Here is a 21707-nt window from a genome sequence, read left to right on the forward strand (position 1 = left end):
GTTCAGTGTCCTGCCCAGAGACACTTAGACATATAGCCAGGACCAGTGATCAAACCACTGACCCCTGTGGTCCATGGACGACTGCCTTTACCAACGATGACACACAATGATTTATTTTAGGTCTCCTCTACAAATTAAGTGTCTTTAACTAAAACTGTAATAATTGCACTAAAAAATACCTATTATTTTACTTAAAAAAGGAAATAGTCCATTCACAGTTTCTTTAATCACCATTATACAAGCAGATCAAAAGAAATCAAATGTTCAACAACTGGTCATTTGCATTGCAGATTCTGTATCAGGGACTAACTGACCACAAAAAACTGCTATATTAGATTAACCTTGCTGTGTTTGTGTGTGTGTGTGTGTGTGGTTGAGTCTTGCTGCTTTCTGAGTATTTGTACAGGTCTGTTGGTGGTTTGTGTCACTGTGGGGAAACGCACACAGTAATAAACACCTGTGTCCTCAGGCTGCAGATTATTTCCTGTTAATTTCACAGAACTAGTAGAAGTGTATGTGTTGTAAAGAAACTTGTTCTTCAGAGCATTATTTTGGTAAAAGGCTCCTCCACCCCATCGATGACAAATCCACTCCAATGTTTTTCCTTCACTCTGTCTGATCCAACCTGTTGCATAGCTGTTATCAGTCAGAGAATAACCAGAGACCTGACAGGTGATGGCTGCAGTCTGTCCAGGCTGCACAACCACTGACTCTGGCTGGATGAGATCAATACCGTTCACACCTGTGGAAACAGAAATCAACATTATCTCCATCATTCAAGTGAATCTTCAGTGTTTCTAATGTGTTTATTAGTGAGAATCCACTGAAAGCTCCTGACAGGATCCAGCTGTCAGCAGCAGTATCAGAGCTACAGAGAACATGGTTGATGGTGAAGCTGAACTGATGGGAGCTCTTCTGTCCTCTCACTGACACACACACACTTCACCTCCTTATGAATAACATGTATTTGCATATTGTAATATGTCATAATTCATTATGCCTTTAAAGTGCCTTCTTTCACTAGTTACAAAATTGAAGGTTTGAGTTACAGTTTCTGTAGGTGGGACTGGAAATTGAAAGAAATTCAGATTTTTCTCTGATATCCTACAGTCTAAGTAAAACTCAACGTCAGTCATAAAACTTCTCAATATTAAATTTATATTGAAGTTAGATATTTACAATAAAACAAAAACATCCAGTAAACATTCATAGTTGGATGTGTTCTGCCGTTTTGCCATATGAAATCTTTTATTAAGGATTTTACTTTACTACATTTAATCACATATCATATATTCCAAAAAGAGTGTCTGTGTGTGAACAATAAATTTATTTTTATTGATATTTTTACATTTTTTGAACTGACTATATGTTGCAACGAGTACAAATTAGGATTTTGTACAGCTGCTCAACCAACTTCAGTCACTGTGACTCTCTAGCACAATAATAAACAGCAGAATCTTCAGTTGTCAGACTGTTCATCTGCAGATACAGCTGCTGTTTGCTGTTGTCTCTGGAGATGGTGAACCGGCCTTTGACTGAGTTAGAGTAGTAAGTGCTGCCACCATCACTACTGATGTAACTGATCCACTCCAGCCCTTTTCCAGCAGCCTGTCTGATCCAGCCCATCCAGGAGCCACCAAAGTCAAATCCAGAGGCTGAACAGGTCAGTCTGTGGGATTCTCCGGGTCTTTTAACCGCTGGTTCAGATTCTGTCAGAGTCTGAGTATCAACACCTGTAAAGACACAGTGAGAAGCAGCCATTTGCTGTAAGATGTTAACTTTTGAAAACAAATTCTTCACATATCAGAGAAACTCTTCACCTGCCCAGCAGATAGTCAGCAGCAGCAGTCCTGTCCAACAGTCCATCATGTCAAACTGTGTGTCCACTGGTCCCCAAACAGATAAATAAAGGTGGAAGACATCTACGATTTACATTGACTCCTCCTCACAGGGAATCTAGTATTTTCAGAGTGCACGTTCAGAGGTGGAGTGGTTAGCACAGCTGGAAGGTTGAGGGTTTGCATCCCTAATCGACTGTGACCTTTCTTTTCAGAGTTTGCATGATTGGCCTGTGCTTGCGTGGGTTTCCTCCCATAGTCCAAAGCGTTGGAGTCAGTGACAAGTGGAATTGGTAAAAATCTCTGCTGATCTGTATGTTGTTTTCCACTTTATGGAAGCAGCAGTATCAGAGCTACAGAGAACATGGTTGATGGTGAAGCTGAACTGATGGGAGCTCTTCTGTCCTCTCACTGACACACACACACTTCACCTCCTTATGAATAACATGTATTTGCATATTGTAATATGTCATAATTCATTATGCCTTTAAAGTGCCTTCTTTCACTAGTTACAAAATTGAAGGTTTGAGTTACAGTTTCTGTAGGTGGGACTGGAAATTGAAAGAAATTCAGATTTTTCTCTGATATCCTACAGTCTAAGTAAAACTCAACGTCAGTCATAAAACTTCTCAATATTAAATTTATATTGAAGTTAGATATTTACAATAAAACAAAAACATCCAGTAAACATTCATAGTTGGATGTGTTCTGCCGTTTTGCCATATGAAATCTTTTATTAAGGATTTTACTTTACTACATTTAATCACATATCATATATTCCAAAAAGAGTGTCTGTGTGTGAACAATAAATTTATTTTTATTGATATTTTTACATTTTTTGAACTGACTATATGTTGCAACGAGTACAAATTAGGATTTTGTACAGCTGCTCAACCAACTTCAGTCACTGTGACTCTCTAGCACAATAATAAACAGCAGAATCTTCAGTTGTCAGACTGTTCATCTGCAGATACAGCTGCTGTTTGCTGTTGTCTCTGGAGATGGTGAACCGGCCTTTGACTGAGTTAGAGTAGTAAGTGCTGCCACCATCACTACTGATGTAACTGATCCACTCCAGCCCTTTTCCAGCAGCCTGTCTGATCCAGCCCATCCAGGAGCCACCAAAGTCAAATCCAGAGGCTGAACAGGTCAGTCTGTGGGATTCTCCGGGTCTTTTAACCGCTGGTTCAGATTCTGTCAGAGTCTGAGTATCAACACCTGTAAAGACACAGTGAGAAGCAGCCATTTGCTGTAAGATGTTAACTTTTGAAAACAAATTCTTCACATATCAGAGAAACTCTTCACCTGCCCAGCAGATAGTCAGCAGCAGCAGTCCTGTCCAACAGTCCATCATGTCAAACTGTGTGTCCACTGGTCCCCAAACAGATAAATAAAGGTGGAAGACATCTACGATTTACATTGACTCCTCCTCACAGGGAATCTAGTATTTTCAGAGTGCACGTTCAGAGGTGGAGTGGTTAGCACAGCTGGAAGGTTGAGGGTTTGCATCCCTAATCGACTGTGACCTTTCTTTTCAGAGTTTGCATGATTGGCCTGTGCTTGCGTGGGTTTCCTCCCATAGTCCAAAGCGTTGGAGTCAGTGACAAGTGGAATTGGTAAAAATCTCTGCTGATCTGTATGTTGTTTTCCACTTTATGTGAATATTAAACTCTATTTGAATCTGGGTTTCTGTGTCAGTCAGTGCTGCTCAGTGTGTGACATTAACGTGTCTGCATATGTGGACACTACATACGTCTTCACTGACTGCCCTCTAGTGTTTATCTAAAAGAAATGCAGCACCGTGTTCCACAGTGTGACATCTTTATCTTACAAACCTCTTTTTACAGCTTACAAAAGTTTAGGTCAGCTGCTTTCATTCATTCAAAGTTTGTTTTTAGGTGATTTATGAACTGAGATATGGGATGCTGAAGTTAAAATAATTAACTGCTTTACTTTTAGGTAATTTCACATGCTAACTAATTGGAATAAATGTCACAACACGAAGATTAATAAATATTTAGTAATCTTATATTTCAAAGCTGCATGTGTTAGGAGCATATTTCAGTTTATATTCCCGCAAAGTAAAGTAGTTAACTTATGATTAAAAATATTTCCTTTTCTGAGGTCTGATGGGGAGGAGAATAAAGACGTCTGGGGTCATGTGTGGCACCATGTTATTGTACAGCTGCTCAACCAACTTCAGTCACTGTGAGTCTCTGGCACAGTAATAAACAGCAGAATCTTCAGTTGTCAGACTGTTCATCTGCAGATACACCTGCTCTCTGCTGTCGTCTCTGGAGGCAGTAAATCGTCCTTGTACTGACTGAGAATAATAGTTGCTGCCACTATAAGTATTAGTAACAACCCACTCCAGTTCTTTTCCAGGTGCCTGTCTGACCCAGTACATCCAGTAGCTGCTGAGTGAAAATCCAGAGACTGTACAGGTCAGTTTGTGAGATTCTCCAGGTCTTTTAACCACTGATTCAGATTCTGTCAGAGTCTGAGCATCAACACCTGCAAAGACAAAAAAGTCAGTTACTTTGACACAGTAGTAATGTTTCAAAGACAACTCAAACTCTGTCCCAAGCATCACCTGTCCAGCAGAGGATTAAAATCATCAGTCCTGTCCTGTAGTCCATCATGTTGAACTGTGTGTCCACTGTTCTCTGTCGTCCTCTCTGCAGACAAATATGTAGAGGCAGAAGACGTCTGAATTTTGCATTAACTCCTCCTTACAACAAGGATGACAAGCAGCTTCATGATTTTCAGTCACGGGAGTGAGTTTTAATTAAGCTTCAATTAATTGTAAGCAGTGAATATTCACTTCAAATAATAACAAACACACTGCAAGTGTGTGCTGATCTCTGTACAGCACCTGTCACAGTATTTCAATCAATAAAAAAAGAAAACATTTATGTTTTTTGAAAAAATTCATCTATTGCTTTTTATTACACTCACATCCAGTCATTTAGTAGATGCTTTGATTCAAAGTGATTTACAAGTGAGGTTCACAGGACGCATTAGTTTGATGATATAAATACAGGATCCAGCAGCAGTATCAGAGCTATAGGAACATGGCTGACGGTGAAGCTGAACTGACGGGAGCTCCAGTTTCCTCCCACAGCGCAAAGATGTGCATGTTAGTGTTACAGGCCCCAAACAACAGAGACCTGTAGACAGGATATATACCCTGTTTCAGACAGGAAAAAGTAGAGACGGGAGACGTTAGTTGTGTCCGTTCAATCAGGCTGTTTCTGTCTTTATTAAACAAGCATATTTTATTCTCATTTGACTCTTCTGTTTTGTTTTTATAAACATTTTTCTCTATTTCACAACAACTCAATTCAACATGTTTCCATTAACATACATTGTGATTTCCATCTCACAGGTTAATATACTGTAACTTACAAACAGAGTCTGGAAATACAGTGCAGTACTGTTTAACATTAATAGTATTAATTCACCACTATAGATTGCATTAACAATACTTACTTTGTGTCTGCTATACTAGCTCTCACTATACACTACCTCAGTAATCCTGTTACTAGTTAAATTCAGCCTATTGATCAATTTTTATGTTTTACACATTTGCAAACATTTCAACAAAGTAGTATACAAAATAACCCACTGGAACTCTGTGCTGAAAACAATACAGAACAGGAAAAATTCGTTATACAACCCATATTCCTCACTCTCGGTCTCACATACAACTTAATTACACATGAATTATATTTCTAACAAATGTCCAGGAGTCTTTAGTCCACACAGAAACACTCACAATAAAACCGCCAATGGTATCGTGTTCACACACGGAAGCTAGCAAAACTTTACTTCGACAAACAACTAATTTTAGGCTTTAAACGCTGCTCAAATGTGTGTTTATCTCCTCAAACCTAACCGTAGTTAGCTCAAAAAGACCTTAGACATCCTATGGAGTATGTTGTGATTAAAATACACATGCTACTAACCTGTTTCAGACAGGAAAAAGTAGAGACGGGAGACGTTAGTTGTGTCCGTTCAATCAGGCTGTTTCTGTCTGAGAAGCAGAGGCCTGAAGGCTACGTTCAACTAGCGCTCATTTTGATGAATGCTCCACCTAGTGGCGTAACTTGACAATTACAATGAAAAGCTTGAAACCTAAACCCATGGTAAATGTTCAGAAATTTAGCCTCTCTGCACCAAAATACAAAAAAAAAACACATAATCCTAATCAACAATTGTGACCAACCACTGGTGGGTGTCACACACTCCCCAACAAAAATAAAATGGCTCCTGACATTTTCATGTATAACTCATTCACTCAATATAAACTAAATTTAGAACTTTAAGTACTACTCAACCCACTTTCTAAACCTATGTACATCAACTTATGAACCAACCCTGTTACGTATAAGAGTGTGGTAAATATACTGGTGACATGTGGTGACGTGAAGGAACCATGTGAGGCATCCAACAGTATGGCTGCATGTCCCAAAGTGTTGTGTAGGGTGTTATGTACACATCTGTACTATTCACTGATGGGTGTACTTGATGTGAAGGCTGGCCTAATGTATTGTAAGTGAAAAACGTTACCGGTCGCCTGTCTCTATTAGACCTTCTGAGCGTCTGCTCCGCTGCTTCCGAGGTCCGACTTGGTCCTGCTGGTGTCTTGTTCAGAGCAGGTGACTCAGCTGCACTCTCACTCTCTGTAGAAGAATTGTGGATGGCTTCCGACTCTCCATCTTCCATATTGTAGTCCTCTTCCCCTCTACTTGCACATTCTTGGTCCTGATGTCCACTGTACTGTTCTTGTCTTTGCTCATTTATCAGTTTAGTAGGTGATTTGACCTTGTGTTTCAAACTTCCTCCTCTGATAGGGTGTTTATAGTTGGCAGTGGCACGTGATTCAGTGGGAGAAGAACCCACAGGAGCAAAGATAGGTTCACTAGAAGGGAAAGCATCTGTTCTATTTCTATTTCTCAGGTCATATCGTAACTCATAGTAGACAGAGTTATCATCATCATCAGAACTTGTCTCACTGTGAGATTGTGGTTTTGTCTCTTTGCTGCTTGTTTTTGATCTCGTTCTCTGCTCAAGTGTTGCTTTTGTTTTTCCATTGTCTGCCGGGAGATCCAAAGGTAGATCGTTGACAAGATGCAACAAGTTACGATGCAAGACACGTGATCTCTTCCCATCCATTTCTGAGACAACTTTGTAGACTGGATTGTCATTAATCTGCTCTTTTACAACATAGATCATGTTCTCCCAATATGACCTCAACTTTCCAGGACCACCTCGTTCACCCAGGTTTCTTACCAGTACCCGATCTCCTGGTTGCAGTACTACTCCCTTGATGTGTTTGTCATAGTATTTCTTACCACGGGCACCTGACTTCCTGCTATTTTCTGATGCTATCCGGTAAGCTTCGGTCATCCTCTCTGCCCATTTTTCTGCATAACCCCTTGCTGTTTGGGGCTCTTCATTTGTAGATAGCCTGAATAACAGATCTATTGGCAACCGTGGATGTCGGCCAAAGAGCAGAAAGAAAGGTGCATACCCCGTTGCTTCATGCCGTGTACAATTGTACGCATGCACAATCTGAGGGAGAAAGTCTTTCCACCTTTCCTTTTCCTTCTCTCCTAGCGTCCTGAGCATTTGCAACACTGTGCGATTAAATCGTTCAGCTGGATTGCCCTGGGGGTGATAAGGTGTTGTTCGTGAGTGTCCCACTTTACTCAGCTGTTGCAAAGTCTGAAATAGCTCATTCTCAAACTCACGCCCTTGGTCGTGGTGCAGCTTTAAAGGATAACCAAACCTGGGGATGTAATCATTGAAGATCTTTTCCGCTGCTGTTTTTCCAGACTTATTGCGGGTTGGGTAAGCCTGTGCATATCTTGTAAAGTGGTCTATGACAACTAAGATGTATTGGTATCCTCCCCTACTAGTCTCCAGGTGCAGGTAGTCAATGGAAACAAGCTCCATGGGTGAGTTTGTGACGATGCTAGACATTGGGGCTCTTATGTGCGTCGCTGGCTTCTTTTGCTTTATACATGAGCACTGTCTGGTAACATATGCTTCTATCTCTTTTCTCATATAGGGCCAATAAAATCTCTGTCGTGCCAAAGTAAGAACTCGTTCAATACCAACATGCCCCATGTCATTATGTAAGTGTTTCAACACTAGTGATTTTAAGCTGGCAGGTAGAACTAGCTGCCGTCTCTCCGGGGTCTTACGATATAGGATCCCATCTTCAATGCATAGTTTTCCCCATTCATGCATCATTTTTTTACTTGCTCCCTTTACACTACGCTTCATGTCATCTGTGAGTGTTTTTTTTGACTCCTTCATTTTCATTATTTCGCCTATCACTGAATCATCTCGTTGAGCTCTTTGCAGTTCAGCGGGATCCATAGGCAACAAAACATCTCTGCTGCTTGCTTCAAGCTGGTCACCCTGTGAGATTGTCAGGGCGGCAATCCAGGCAACATCCTGGTTTTTACTTGCCCTGCAGCCTTCCCATGTAGTAGTGACAGCTTCCCCAACCAGTTGCTCCGTACACTCTTTCATATATTTGTTGATGTCAAGAGGGCATCTAGAAAGAGTGTCTGCATCAACATTCACTTTTCCAGGTCGATAACGTATGTCAAATCTGAAATCAGACAGTTCCCCCACCCATCTGAAACCGACTGCATTCAATTTGGCTGTACTCATGACATACGTCAAGGGATTATTGTCTGTATAGATAGTGAAATATGGGGCATAAAACAAATAATCCCTGAATTTCTCGCAGACAGCCCACTTTAGAGCAAGAAATTCCAACTTGCCCGAGTGGAGCCGATAGTTTTTCTCGGCTGGTGTGAGGGTCCTTGAGCCATACCCAATCACCCTGAGTTTGCCGTTCTGATTTTGGTAAAGGACTGCTCCAAGCCCTTTGTCGGACGCGTCTGTGTGAAGCACAAATGGCAGTTCAAAGTCTGGATAGGCAAGAACAGGTGGATTCGCCAGCATATCAATTAACTTACACAGTGCCTCTTGGTGTCTCATTGTCCATGTAACTGGAGTCCTAGATGGTAACTGTGCACCTCTGACTTTCTGTACACCATGTCTCCCTCCCATCTGCACCTCAGGATTCACCTTTGGTTGCAGAAGTTCATAGATTGGTTGGGCCAGTCTGGAAAAATCTTGGATATATGAGCGGTAGTAGCCCAAAAACCCAGCAATTCTTCGCACGTCTCCCACAGTGTTTGGCGTTTTATCCTTCAGGGCGTACACTGCCTCCAAATCTTTGGGATCAATACGCACTCCTTCAGCCGAGACCAAGCGACCAACATACCTCACCTCCCATTTGAACAAGTCACACTTTGTGGCCCTGAGTTTGACTCCATGACTCTGTAGGGCTCTAAGGACTTTCCTCAGTCCTTCAACATGGTCTTCAAACGTGCGAGCATAACATAAGATGTCATCCAAGTATGGAATGCAGCACTCATCTCGCAGGGGGGCAAGCATTTCTTCCATACTGCGTTGGAATGCAGCAGGAGCATTTGTTAGCCCAAAAGGGATTCGCACCCACTCGTACAGGCCCCAGGGGGTTATGAATGCAGTTAAGTGGCGTGAACCCTCAGCAATAAAGCCCTGGTGATAAGCCTTTCCTTGATCTAAAATGGAAAACCAACTGTACCCACCCAGGGTGTCTGTAAGGTCCTGGATTCTTGGCAATGGATGCCGGTCTGGTACTGTGTGTTGATTGAGAAGGCGATAATCGACGCAGAGTCTGAGTGTTCCATCCTTCTTACGTACACAGACAACAGGTGCTGAGTACGGAGATTTGGACTTTACAATCCACCCCTTTGCCAAAAGATCCTCGATGTACTCCTTGACTTCCTTGTAAAGGGGTTTTGGAATGGAGGTGTAAGCTTTCTGAATAGGCGTGTTATCTTTCAGTGTGATGCACATCTCTAAACTCGGGATACACCCCATGTCATTGTCGTCCCGTGCAAATGCGGCTGATTCCTCTCGCAGCATTTTCTTGACAATTTTCTGCTGGTCATCACTTAAGTGACTGACATCCACTGGTGGGTCCCATGTTGATGTCCCACTACTTCCCGCATCCTGCTGTGCGGCAGAGGACTCCTCACTGCTGGTTCCCTGGGGGGTATGTGACTCAAACAAGTTCAGTTCTTTAGTCTCAATTACTTTCGCTACTGGTTCAATGCTCCCCAAGACAGTCCTGCAGTTCAGGGTTATACTGTGCTTGGTACGGTTGCTAATGGGAACTGTGACGTAAGAGACTTTCGCCTGAGTGATTTCAATTAGACTATCCCCAACATCCAACTGTTGTAGCTGTGGATTGTCCTCATGAGGTTCAAAGAGCACAAGTGAATTTGACGTGTCAAATGTGGAGGGTACTTTACACTTAACATTTCTAACTTGACCAGCTGGAATAACTACATCATACTGCCCCAGTCTCAGCTTGCCATGACATGTACCCTTGTCATTGCTGAGTTTCGTCTGGATTAAGTTGACAAGTGCAGTGGCTTGGTCGCAGTGAAGATTCATTGCACCACGTATGAGTTTCACCAGAGCAGGGATGAGGTCTGTATCGCCCTTTGGTCCTAATACTAGCTGCTCAATTACATTAAAACCGATCAGAGGGGCATCCAGAGGAACACTGCTCACCAGGAAGGGCACTTGTATTGACAGATCTGGGTCACTGTTGTCTGGAAGACTCACAACCACTCCTATCCAACCATCATAAGGTAGTGGCTGTCCATTCACAGCCAGCACACTCAAGTCTTTTTTTCCTATGAGTTCAGCTAGTGGCCGTAGCTGGTGGTCAGGGAGGTAGGTCTTTATCCACTGGCGGTCGAGGAGGCTAACTTGTGCTCCAGTGTCTAATAAACAGTCTACTGCATAGTTGTGAATGTAGCATTTGATTCGACATTTCCTCCCAACTAGCTGAGCTACAGTCTCACGGGCTTCAGTCTCATGTTCTGTGAGCAAGGATGGCACATAGCTTGTCTTCACATTTGCAGTTTCCTTCTGACCAAGCTCTGATTTTGTGGTGTTTGGCTGCCCGCTGCTACTTGGTGTATGTGCTTCAGCAAGTAAGTGACTGGAGCTCTGTCTCTGTACTCTTCTGAAACATCCAACTGCCCTATGCCCTGCCTCTCCACATATGAAGCAATGACTACATGAACTCATGCCTCCTTCAATACATCTCGGACAGCCATACTTCCTTGGTGTTAACTTGGGCTTGCTTTGTTTAGTATGAATACACTGGTAAGATGGTTCTTGGACCCTATTAGCTGCGAGAGCTTCAACCACTTTAGTCAGAGCATCAATTTTGGCATTCAGTTCCTCTATGACTTTATTTTTACTATTTACTTTACCATCTGATGTACTTTCAATGTCTCTTTCAGTAGTAAGTTGAGCACTATGAGCATGAGTTACCTTTTGACGAGAGGTTGCACCGAGTCTGCGCTGCCTTTCGCTCTCCTCACTGGATACTTTATTCACCTGCCGTATTAGTGCTTCATCTGTCACACCATAGTCTGAGAGAAGGGGTTTGAGTTCAGTACGAACATCTGCGTATTTTGGGAGAAGGCCCTGATGGATGGTGCGCAGGAACACATTTTGCACTGTGCGCGGTTCATACTCAATGTCCATGTTATCTTGTTTAGAAGCAAACATAACTTTCTGTTTTAGTCCTATCATCCTGTATAGGAACTGTTGGGGGCTCTCATGCTCATGTTGTTTAGTGCTCATTAGTTCCTGGAAAAGCTCACTGCCGCTCTTTTCACTCAAGTGTGACCTTAGGAAACTTTTGAGCTCTGTGAGGGTTAGGTCATCTTTGTTGATGAGCATGTCTTTAAACTGTCCTGGTTTGATGATGCGCAGCACCCCTTGGATGATTTCACTGTCTGTGTGCTTTGCTTTGTGTCCCTCATCAATCTGTTTACACAGCCCATGATAGCTGATGTCAGATGTACTGTCCCCAACCTGGCCCCCATGGACTTTAAACTCTCTACGCTGGAGGAAGGATAAATCCCTTAAGGAGACCATACTATCAGGCCTACGTTCGATGTGGTCTAATGGGGCTGGACTGTGATGTCTAACTGCTGTCGAGGGTTGTGGTTGTGTAGCTGTTAAGATGGGCTTTATTTGGACCGGTGACGCTGTCTTAAACTCAGCCAATCTTCTACCTAGAGCCTCATAATTAGTCATTAGCTGTTGGTACTCGACTACTTGTGGGTCATCAGAATGCACAGGATACGTGTCATCGGTATTATTCTTTACACTGCTCTGCTCTGACAATCTAGTAGGTGGGGATGCCAGTGTCATAGTCTCATTTTCACTACCTGACAATATAGATTGAGTGCATCTAACAGCACGACTAGACATAAGATCAGTAATGGCATCTCTCATGGATAGCAGATGGGAAAACCCCTGATCCTCTAAGTCGAGCAATGCCTGACAGTTCAAGTAAGTACATATGTAGTCAAGGCAACTCTCCTCATCACCCGGTATTACACTTGAAGGATCCAGGTCCTCTACTAGTGTGATATTCTCAAAAATTTGAAAGAGTTCCTCTGTTGTTAAAGCATGAAGGCTTTTCTTTATCTTCCATATTAACTCTTTTCTTCCGCTGTCATCCATGATGTTTCCCCTGATAAGTGATATCTCAGTTTAGCAATTTCCAGCAGGCTGTGCTGTCCTCCTCCAACTGGGGTTTCTCTCTAGCCCTTAGTCCTCGGGTTACCTCAGTTGCGCACATGCAGCTTTACCATGCTGGTTCTGTGATGTCTGCCTTGGGTCTGTAGAGTTAAGGATCAGCACCAGCTCTCACCAGATGCCGATCCCAGCGGTGCCTCCAAAATTATGTTACAGGCCCCAAACAACAGAGACCTGTAGACAGGATATATACCCTGTTTCAGACAGGAAAAAGTAGAGACGGGAGACGTTAGTTGTGTCCGTTCAATCAGGCTGTTTCTGTCTTTATTAAACAAGCATATTTTATTCTCATTTGACTCTTCTGTTTTGTTTTTATAAACATTTTTCTCTATTTCACAACAACTCAATTCAACATGTTTCCATTAACATACATTGTGATTTCCATCTCACAGGTTAATATACTGTAACTTACAAACAGAGTCTGGAAATACAGTGCAGTACTGTTTAACATTAATAGTATTAATTCACCACTATAGATTGCATTAACAATACTTACTTTGTGTCTGCTATACTAGCTCTCACTATACACTACCTCAGTAATCCTGTTACTAGTTAAATTCAGCCTATTGATCAATTTTTATGTTTTACACATTTGCAAACATTTCAACAAAGTAGTATACAAAATAACCCACTGGAACTCTGTGCTGAAAACAATACAGAACAGGAAAAATTCGTTATACAACCCATATTCCTCACTCTCGGTCTCACATACAACTTAATTACACATGAATTATATTTCTAACAAATGTCCAGGAGTCTTTAGTCCACACAGAAACACTCACAATAAAACCGCCAATGGTATCGTGTTCACACACGGAAGCTAGCAAAACTTTACTTCGACAAACAACTAATTTTAGGCTTTAAACGCTGCTCAAATGTGTGTTTATCTCCTCAAACCTAACCGTAGTTAGCTCAAAAAGACCTTAGACATCCTATGGAGTATGTTGTGATTAAAATACACATGCTACTAACCTGTTTCAGACAGGAAAAAGTAGAGACGGGAGACGTTAGTTGTGTCCGTTCAATCAGGCTGTTTCTGTCTGAGAAGCAGAGGCCTGAAGGCTACGTTCAACTAGCGCTCATTTTGATGAATGCTCCACCTAGTGGCGTAACTTGACAATTACAATGAAAAGCTTGAAACCTAAACCCATGGTAAATGTTCAGAAATTTAGCCTCTCTGCACCAAAATACAAAAAAAAAACACATAATCCTAATCAACAATTGTGACCAACCACTGGTGGGTGTCACATTAGGTTAACGGGTGACTGTACTGACCGCAGGTGTGAGCGTGAGTGTGAATACATTTTCACTGACTGCCCTCTAGTGTTTATCTAAAAGAACTGCAGCATTATGTTCCACAGTGTGACCTGACTATCTTACAGACCAAGTTTAGGTCATGGACCATCTGCTTTCATGGTTTCACAGCTTTTTTTTAGGTGATTTGTGACAAAAGGTTATTTGAAATTACATGATTGTCATGTGATGAAAATATGGGATGCTGATGTTAAAATGATGTCAATAAGTGTAAATGTATTTTTAAAAGCTTTCAATACTGATAATGTGGCCTGCAAACTAATGAGTATAAATAGTGATATGAGACAAATAAAACAAACTAAACATTGTTAAATATTACATATTCTTATATTTCCATGTCACGTGTGTTAGAAGCATGTTTCACAGTTTAAATTGGATCAAAGTACAGTAGTTAATTTCCTTAAAAAATATCTTCTTGGTCTAAAGTCTGATGGGGAGGAGAATAAAGACTTCAGGGGTCGTGTGTGGCACCTTGTTTTTGTGCAGCTGCTCAACCAACTTCAGTCACTGTGTCCATCGAGCACAATAATAAACAGCAGAATCTTCAGTTGTCAGACTGTTCATCTGCAGATACAGCTGCTTTCTGCTGTTGTCTCTGGAGATGGTGAACCGGCCTTTGACTGAGTTAGAATAGTAAGTGCTGCTATCATCACCAGTGATGTAACTGATCCACTCCAGTCCTTTTCCAGGAGCCTGTCTGATCCAGACCATCCAGTGTTCACTGAACGTGAATCCAGATGCTGTACAGGTCAATTTGTGTGACTCTCCAGGTCTTTTAAGCACTGGTTCAGACTGAGTGAGAGTCTGACCATCAACACCTGTTCACAATATAAAGATAAAGAAACTGATATATGAATTACATCAGTAAAATACATGTGTGTCAGGTCAATCGGTATAAATTCATCACCTGTCCAGCAGATTATTGTTAAAATCAGCAGCCCTGTCCTACAGTCCATCCTGTCAAACTGTGTGTCCACTGTTTCCTAACATCCTCCCTGCAGTCAGATAAGTAGAGGTGGAAGACATGTGAGTTTGCATGGACTCCTCCTCACAAGGAAGAGGCACTCGATTAGATTCCTCTGTTTTGTTATTCTAATGACACGCAGGAATTTATTTTAAGACTCCTCTACAACTTAAATCCATTTACCTAAAAATATGAACTGAGTTAAAGGATTAGTTGGTTGGTCTGAAAATGTCAAATTAAGTAGTAATAGCCTAACTACTGACAAAGTGGGTGCAATTAATCGAAGCTAACTCAACTCGACTGTTTGCAGAAAAACAGATTTTACATTTTTCACTTTTGACAAGATGAATTCAACATTATTTTACAGTAGTAAAAATTATGATGTTTTTGGAGAATGAAAATTCATTTTATTTGTTTGTTATTTGTCAGTCATTGTAACTTCGTCTCTGCACAGACAAAAACATTTTTACTCATATTATATGTTTCATTGTTTATTGGCCATTTACAATAATGGGAAATGAGTCTGTATAGCCAAAGATGTTTCAGCACTCGTCATTCAGAGCTCAGTGTTGTTCAGTTTTTGTACAGCCGTTTAGTTTCTTGTGTCTTTTCTGAGGTCTGATGGGGAGGAGAATAAAAACATCTGGGGTCATGTGTGGCACCATGTTATTGTACAGCTGCTCAACCAACTTCAGTCACTGTGAGTCTCTGGCACAATAGTAAACAGCAGAATCTTCAGTTGTCAGACTGTTCATCTGCAGATACACCTGCTGTCTGCTGTCGTCTCTGGAGGCAGTAAATCGTCCTTGTACTGACTGAGAATAATAGTTGCTGCCACCATTAGTATTAGCAACAATCCACTCCAGTCCTTTTCCAGGTGCCTGTCTGACCCAATGCATCCAGTAGCTGCTGAGTGAAAATCCAGAGACTGTACAGGTCAGTTTGTGAGATTCTCCAGGTCTTTTAACCACTGATTCAGATTCTGTCAGAGTCTGAGCATCAACACCTGCAAAGACAAAAAAGTCAGTTACTTTGACACAGTAGTAATGTTTCAAAGACAACTCAAACTCTGTCCCAATCATCACCTGTCCAGCAGAAGATTAAAATCATCAGTCCTGTCCTGTAGTCCATCATGTTGAACTGTGTGTCCACTGTTCTCTGTCATCCTCTCTGCAGACAAATATGTAGAGGCAGAAGACGTCTGAATTTTGCATGAACTCCTCCTTACAACAAGGATGACAAGCAGCTTCATGATTTTCAGTCACGGGAGTGAGTTTTAATTAATTTTCAATCAATTCTAAGCAGTGAATAGTCACTTCAAATATTAATAAACACACTGCAAGTATGTGCTGATCTCTGTACAGCACATGTCACAGTAATTTAATCACTAAAAGAAGGAAAACATTTATGTCAACAGAACAGAATGAAAAGTAGAGACTGAAAGCTCATTCAGAAGAAACATGTATTAAAGTAAATATTATAAAACATTTTGCAGCTGATTCTGAATCAGGGGATATAAGTTTATTCCAAAACAACAGTGGAACTATTTCTGCTCAAAATTAATAATGGCATGATGAATGTTTTGCAGAGCCAACTGTACTTTTCTCACACTGAGTAACACAAAATCAAATATGGAAAAATGGAAATTAAGATGATCTCCATCATTCAGTGCTTCTAATGCATTTATTACATTTACATCCAGTCATTTAACAGATGCTTTTATTCAAAAGTACAGAGAAGCAGTTTGATGATATAAATACAGGATCCAGCTGTCAGCAGCTACAGAGAACATGGTTGATGGTGAAGCTGAACTGATCGGAGCTCTTCTGTCCTCTCACACTGTTTTTTTAATCATTGTAGAAATTCATTTTATTGAATTCAGTTGACTGTGGGTTTTTGTAAACTGTGCCAACTCACGAACAAATTCAGTTTCATTGAGATTATTTGCCTCATTCTGTTTATTCACCATCATTTAATAAGAATGTTTTTTGAAGCCTGACACGCTTCAGTGATTTTCATCCAGAGCTCAGTGTTGTTCAGTTTTTGTTCAGCTTTCTAGTCTCTTGTGTCACTGTGAATCTCTTGCACAATAATAAACTGCTGAGTCCTCTAGTTTCAGACTCTTCACCTCTAAATTCACAACATTTGTGGAAGTGTCTTTGGTGATGGAAAACTGGCCTTGGAGACTCGCTGCAAATATTGTGCCAGTTCCACTATCAATGCGTCCGATCCATTCCAGTGCTTTTCCTGGTTTCTGACGAATCCAGTGCAGCCACTCAAGAGCGAGTCCTTGGACTTTACAGGACAGCGTGACTGATTGTCCAGGTCTGCTGACTACAGGCTCTGAGGAGGTGAGGGACTGGCCCTGAGCAACTGAAAGAGACACAGGATTTAGAAGACCGGAGCAGACATCCCACACTCCCTTTGTCTGCTGGATACTCACCTGAAACCAGAGCCAAGAGGAAGAAACCTTCTGCAACTGTCATGGTTCAAACTTGACTGAGTCTGCAACTGTGCAGGTTGATATGAAGCTTATAACGTGCAGGCAGAATGGGTGGAGATTGTGCATCAGTGAGTGAATTTGCATTTTTTGTTTAAATTCATCTCAAATCAGGGAGATGCAGTGCTGACAGATAAGAGACGTGAAGCTATTGTTTTGCTAGAAGTGTGTTTTTGTGTGACAGAGAACAACCTGAAACACCAACAGGAAGAATGGTTTTTGATGTTTAGTATATGTGATCATTTTTTTTCACATTTTTGAGTGCGAATGAGCAAAAATGCTTGATGCATATCACAACAGCATTAGCTGCACTGTTAGCCTCATACACTTTCCGTACACATGCATTTTTGTAAAGTGCAGGGAGTGGAGTCACAATGTACGTCGTCAGTGTTGCCTAACGAGTTGCATTAATGTGAGTGTCTCCTCATTGACGGAGGACAAACGTTTACACTGACTGCCCTCTAGTGCTTCTTTAAAGAAAATGCAGCATCGTGTTGCACAAAGTGACCTACTTTCAGCATGTTACAAATCAGTTTCTATCAGGTTAAAATGAGGTCATTAATTATAAATGCAATTTTTATGTGTTCAAATATATTCATTGTAATGTAGCATGCAAATTAGAATCAATTGTGATATATATCAATATAACAATACAGTACCTGTGGAGGCCATGGTTCTCTCCCAGAACCATGTTCGTGTTGGGAACGAGTCACTGCCCCAAGTAAAGTCATTTCTCTTCTTGGTCTATGAGGTCTGATGGTGAGGAGACTAAAAACTGCTGGGGTCACGTGTGGCACCCTGTTATTTTACAGCTGCTCCACCAACTTCAGCCACTGTGACTGTTGAGCACAGTAATAAACAGCAGAATCTTCAGTGTACAATATTCTACTTCCACTGCCAATGCTTATCAATGCAACCCACCTCTGTCCTTTTCCAGGAGCCCATCCAGTAGTCACTGAAGGTGAATCCAGAAGTATGTGTGAGTCTCGAGGTCTTTTAAGCACTGGTTCAGACTGAGTGAGAGTCTAACTACCTATTATTTTACTTAATAAAAGGAAATAGTCCATTCACAGTTGCTTTAATCATCACAATACAAGCAGAGAGATTAAATAAATCAAATGTTCAACTGGCCACAAAAAAACTGCTCAATTAGATTCACGTTGCTGTATTTGTGTGTGTGTGTGTTTGTGCGTGAGGTTGAGTCTTGCTGCTTTCTGAGTATTTGTACAGGTCTGTTGGTGGTTTGTTTCACTGTGGAGAAACGCACACAGTAATAAACAGCTGTGTCCTCAGGCTGCAGATTATTTCCTGTTAATCTCAAAGAACTAGTAGAAATGTATATGCTGTGAAGAAACTCGTTCTTCAGAACATTATTTGGGTAAAAGGCTCCTCCACCCCATCGATGACCAATCCACTCCATTGCTTTTCCTTCACTCTGTCTGATCCAACCTGTTGCATAGCTGCTATCAGTAATAGAATAACCAGAGACGTGACAGGTGATGGACACAGTCTGTCCAGGCTGCACAACCATTGAGTCTGGCTGGATGAGGTCAATACCGCTCACACCTGTGGAAACAGAAATCAACATTGTCTCCATCATTCATGTGAATCTTCAGTGTTTCTAATGTGTTTATTAGTGAGAATCCACTGAAAGCTCCTCACAGGATCCAGCTGTCAGCAGCAGTATCAGAGCTACAGAGAACATGGTTGATGGTGAAGCTGAACTGATGGGAGCTCTTCTGTCCTCTCACTGACACACACACACTTCACCTCCTTATGAATAACATGTATTTGCATATTGTAATATGTCATAATTCATTAACGCCTTTAAAGTGCCTTCTTTCACTAGTTACAAAGTTGAAGGTTTGAGTTACAGTTTCTGTAGGTTGGACTGGAAATTGAAAGAAATTCAGATTTTACTCTGATATCCTACAGTCTAAGTAAAACTCAACGTCAGTCATAAAACTTCTCAATATGAAATTTATATTGAAGTTAGATATTTACAATAAAACAAAACTATTTTTTTATTAAAGATCTTTATTTTATCTTTGTTTTATCTAGATATTTACAATATAACAAAAACATCCAGTAAACATTCATAGTTGGATGTGTTCTGCCGTTTTGCCATATGAAATCTTTTATTAAAGATTTTACTTTACTACATTTAATTACATATCATATATTCCAAAAAGAGTGTCTGAGTTTGAACAATAAATTTATTCTTATTGATATTTTTAAATTTTTTGAACTGACTATATGTTGCAACGAGGACAAATTAGGATTTTGTGCAGCTGCTCAACCAACTTCAGTCACTGTGACTCTCTAGCACAATAATAAACAGCAGAATCTTCAGTTGTCAGACTGTTCATCTGCAGATACAGCTGCTGTCTGCTGTCGTCTCTGGGGATGGTGAACCGGCCTTACACTGAGTTAGAGTAGTAAGTGCTGCCACCATCCCACCTGATGGTGGAAACCCACTCCAGTCCTTTTCCAGGAGCCTGTCTGATCCAGCCCATCCAGTGTTCACTGAACGTGAATCCAGATGCTGTACAGGTCAATTTGTGTGACTCTCCAGGTCTTTTAAGCACTGGTTCAGACTGAGTGAGAGTCTGACCATCAACACCTGTTCACAATATAAAGATAAAGAAATTGATATATGAATTACATCAGTAAAATACATGTATGTCAGGTCAATCGGTATAAATTCATCACCTGTCCAGCAGATTATTGTTAAAATCAGCAGCCCTGTCCTACAGTCCATCCTGTCAAACTGTGTCCACTGTTTCCTGACATCCTCCCTGCAGTCAGATAAGTAGAGGTGGAAGACATGTGAGTTTGCATGGACTCCTCCTCACAAGGAAGAGGCACTCGATTAGATTCCTCTGTTTTGTTATTCTAATGACACGCAGGAATTTATTTTAAGTCTCCTCTACAACTTAAATCCATTTACCTAAAACTAAAAATATGAACTGAGTTAAAGGATTAGTTGGTTGGTCTGAAAATGTCAAATTAAGTAGTAATAGCCTAACTACTGACAAAGTGGGTGCAATTAATCGAAGCTAACTTAACTCGACTGTTTGCAGAAAAACAGATTTTACATTTTTCACTTTTGAGAAGATGAATTCAACGTTATTTTACAGTAGTAAAAATTATGATGTTTTTGGAGAATGAAAATTGATTTTATTTGTTTGTTATTTGTCAGTCATTGTAACTTCGTCTCTGCACAGACAAAAACATTTTTACTAATATTATATGTTTAATTGTTTATTGGCCATTTAAAATGAAGGGAAATGAGTCCGTATAGCCAAAGATGTTTCAGCACTCGTCATTCAGAGCTCAGTGTTGTTCAGTTTTTGTACAGCCGTTTAATTTCTTGTGTCACTGTGAGTCTCTGGCACAATAATAAACAGCAGAATCTTCAGTTGCCAGACTGTTCATCTGCAGATACACCTGCTGTCTGCCGTCGTCTCTGGAGGCAGTAAATCGTCCTTGTACTGACTGAGAATAATAGTTGCTGCCACCATTAGTATTACAAACAATCCACTCCAGTCCTTTTCCAGGTGCCTGTCTGACCCAGTGCATATAATAGCTGCTGAGTGAAAATCCAGAGACTGTACAGGTCAGTCTGTGGGATTCTCCAGGTCTTTTAACCACTGATTCAGATTCTGTCAGAGTCTGAGCATCAACACCTGCAAAGACAAAAAAGTCAGTTACTTTAACACAGTAGTAATGTTTCAAAGACAACTCAAACTCTGTCCCAATCATCACCTGTCCAGCAGAGGATTAAAATCATCAGTCCTGTCCTGTAGTCCATCATGTTGAACTGTGTGTCCACTGTTCTCTGTCGTCCTCTCTGCAGACAGATATGTAGAGGCAGAAGACGTCTGAATTTTGCATTAACTCCTCCTTACAACAAGGATGACAAGCAGCTTCATGATTTTCAGTCACGGGAGGGAGTTTTAATTAAGTTTCAATCAATTGTAAGCAGTAAATATTCACTTCAAATATTAACAAACACACTGCAAGTGTGTGCTGATCTCTGTAAAGCACCTGTCACAGTATTTCAATCACTAAAAAGAGCAAAATCCCTGATAATTTGGTGCATTTACATCCAGTCATTTAACAGATGCTTTTATCCAAAGTGAGGTACAGAGAAGCAGTTTGATGATATAAATACAGGATCCAGCTGTCAGCAGCAGTATCAGAGCTACAGAGAACATGGTTGATGGTGAAGCTGAACTGATCGGAGCTCTTCTGTCCTCTCACACTGTCTGTACAGTATTATAGAAATTCACCTGTCCAGCAGATTATTGTTAAAATCAGCAGCCCTGTCCTACAGTCCATCCTGTCAAACTGTGTGTCCACTGTTTCCTAACATCCT

At 41.0% G+C, this 21707-nt stretch overlaps 1 protein-coding gene, 1 long non-coding RNA gene and 1 gene segment (V, D, J or C); all 3 read right to left on the reverse strand.

Annotated features, from left to right (window-relative positions):
- The window catches only part of LOC137100595 (uncharacterized), a 115854-nt gene that overhangs the window by 31958 nt on the left and 62189 nt on the right, over window positions 1–21707 (reverse strand). The window lies entirely within an intron of this gene.
- Window positions 4827–13749, reverse strand: LOC137100575 (uncharacterized). 2 transcript variants are annotated; one of them, XR_010910927.1, is made up of 2 exons: window positions 5807–13749; window positions 4827–5478 (listed from the first exon to the last, which is right to left on the reverse strand). XR_010910927.1 is itself a non-coding variant. In XM_067478465.1 (2 exons), exon 2 carries the CDS (start codon window positions 12471–12473, stop codon window positions 6222–6224), a length of 6252 nt encoding a protein of 2083 aa, XP_067334566.1. In that variant the 5' UTR covers window positions 12474–13192; window positions 13521–13749; the 3' UTR covers window positions 4829–6221. The 2 variants fall into 2 exon arrangements, 1 of the variants encoding a protein (XP_067334566.1); XM_067478465.1 differs by having other exon boundaries at window positions 4829–13192; window positions 13521–13749.
- On the reverse strand, window positions 16880–17360 carry LOC137100585 (immunoglobulin heavy variable 1-46-like). The segment is given in 2 exon segments: window positions 16880–17199; window positions 17270–17360. Coding segments are annotated over 2 exon segments (348 nt in total).

Source organism: Channa argus, chromosome 15 (assembly GCF_033026475.1).
Source record: "Channa argus isolate prfri chromosome 15, Channa argus male v1.0, whole genome shotgun sequence".
Taxonomy (NCBI): domain Eukaryota; kingdom Metazoa; phylum Chordata; class Actinopteri; order Anabantiformes; family Channidae; genus Channa; species Channa argus.

Excerpts from the sequence above, each read along its gene's own strand:
- LOC137100575 (XM_067478465.1), bottom strand. The coding sequence starts at position 12,473 with ATGGATGACAGCGGAAGAAAAGAGTTAATATGGAAGATAAAGAAAAGC.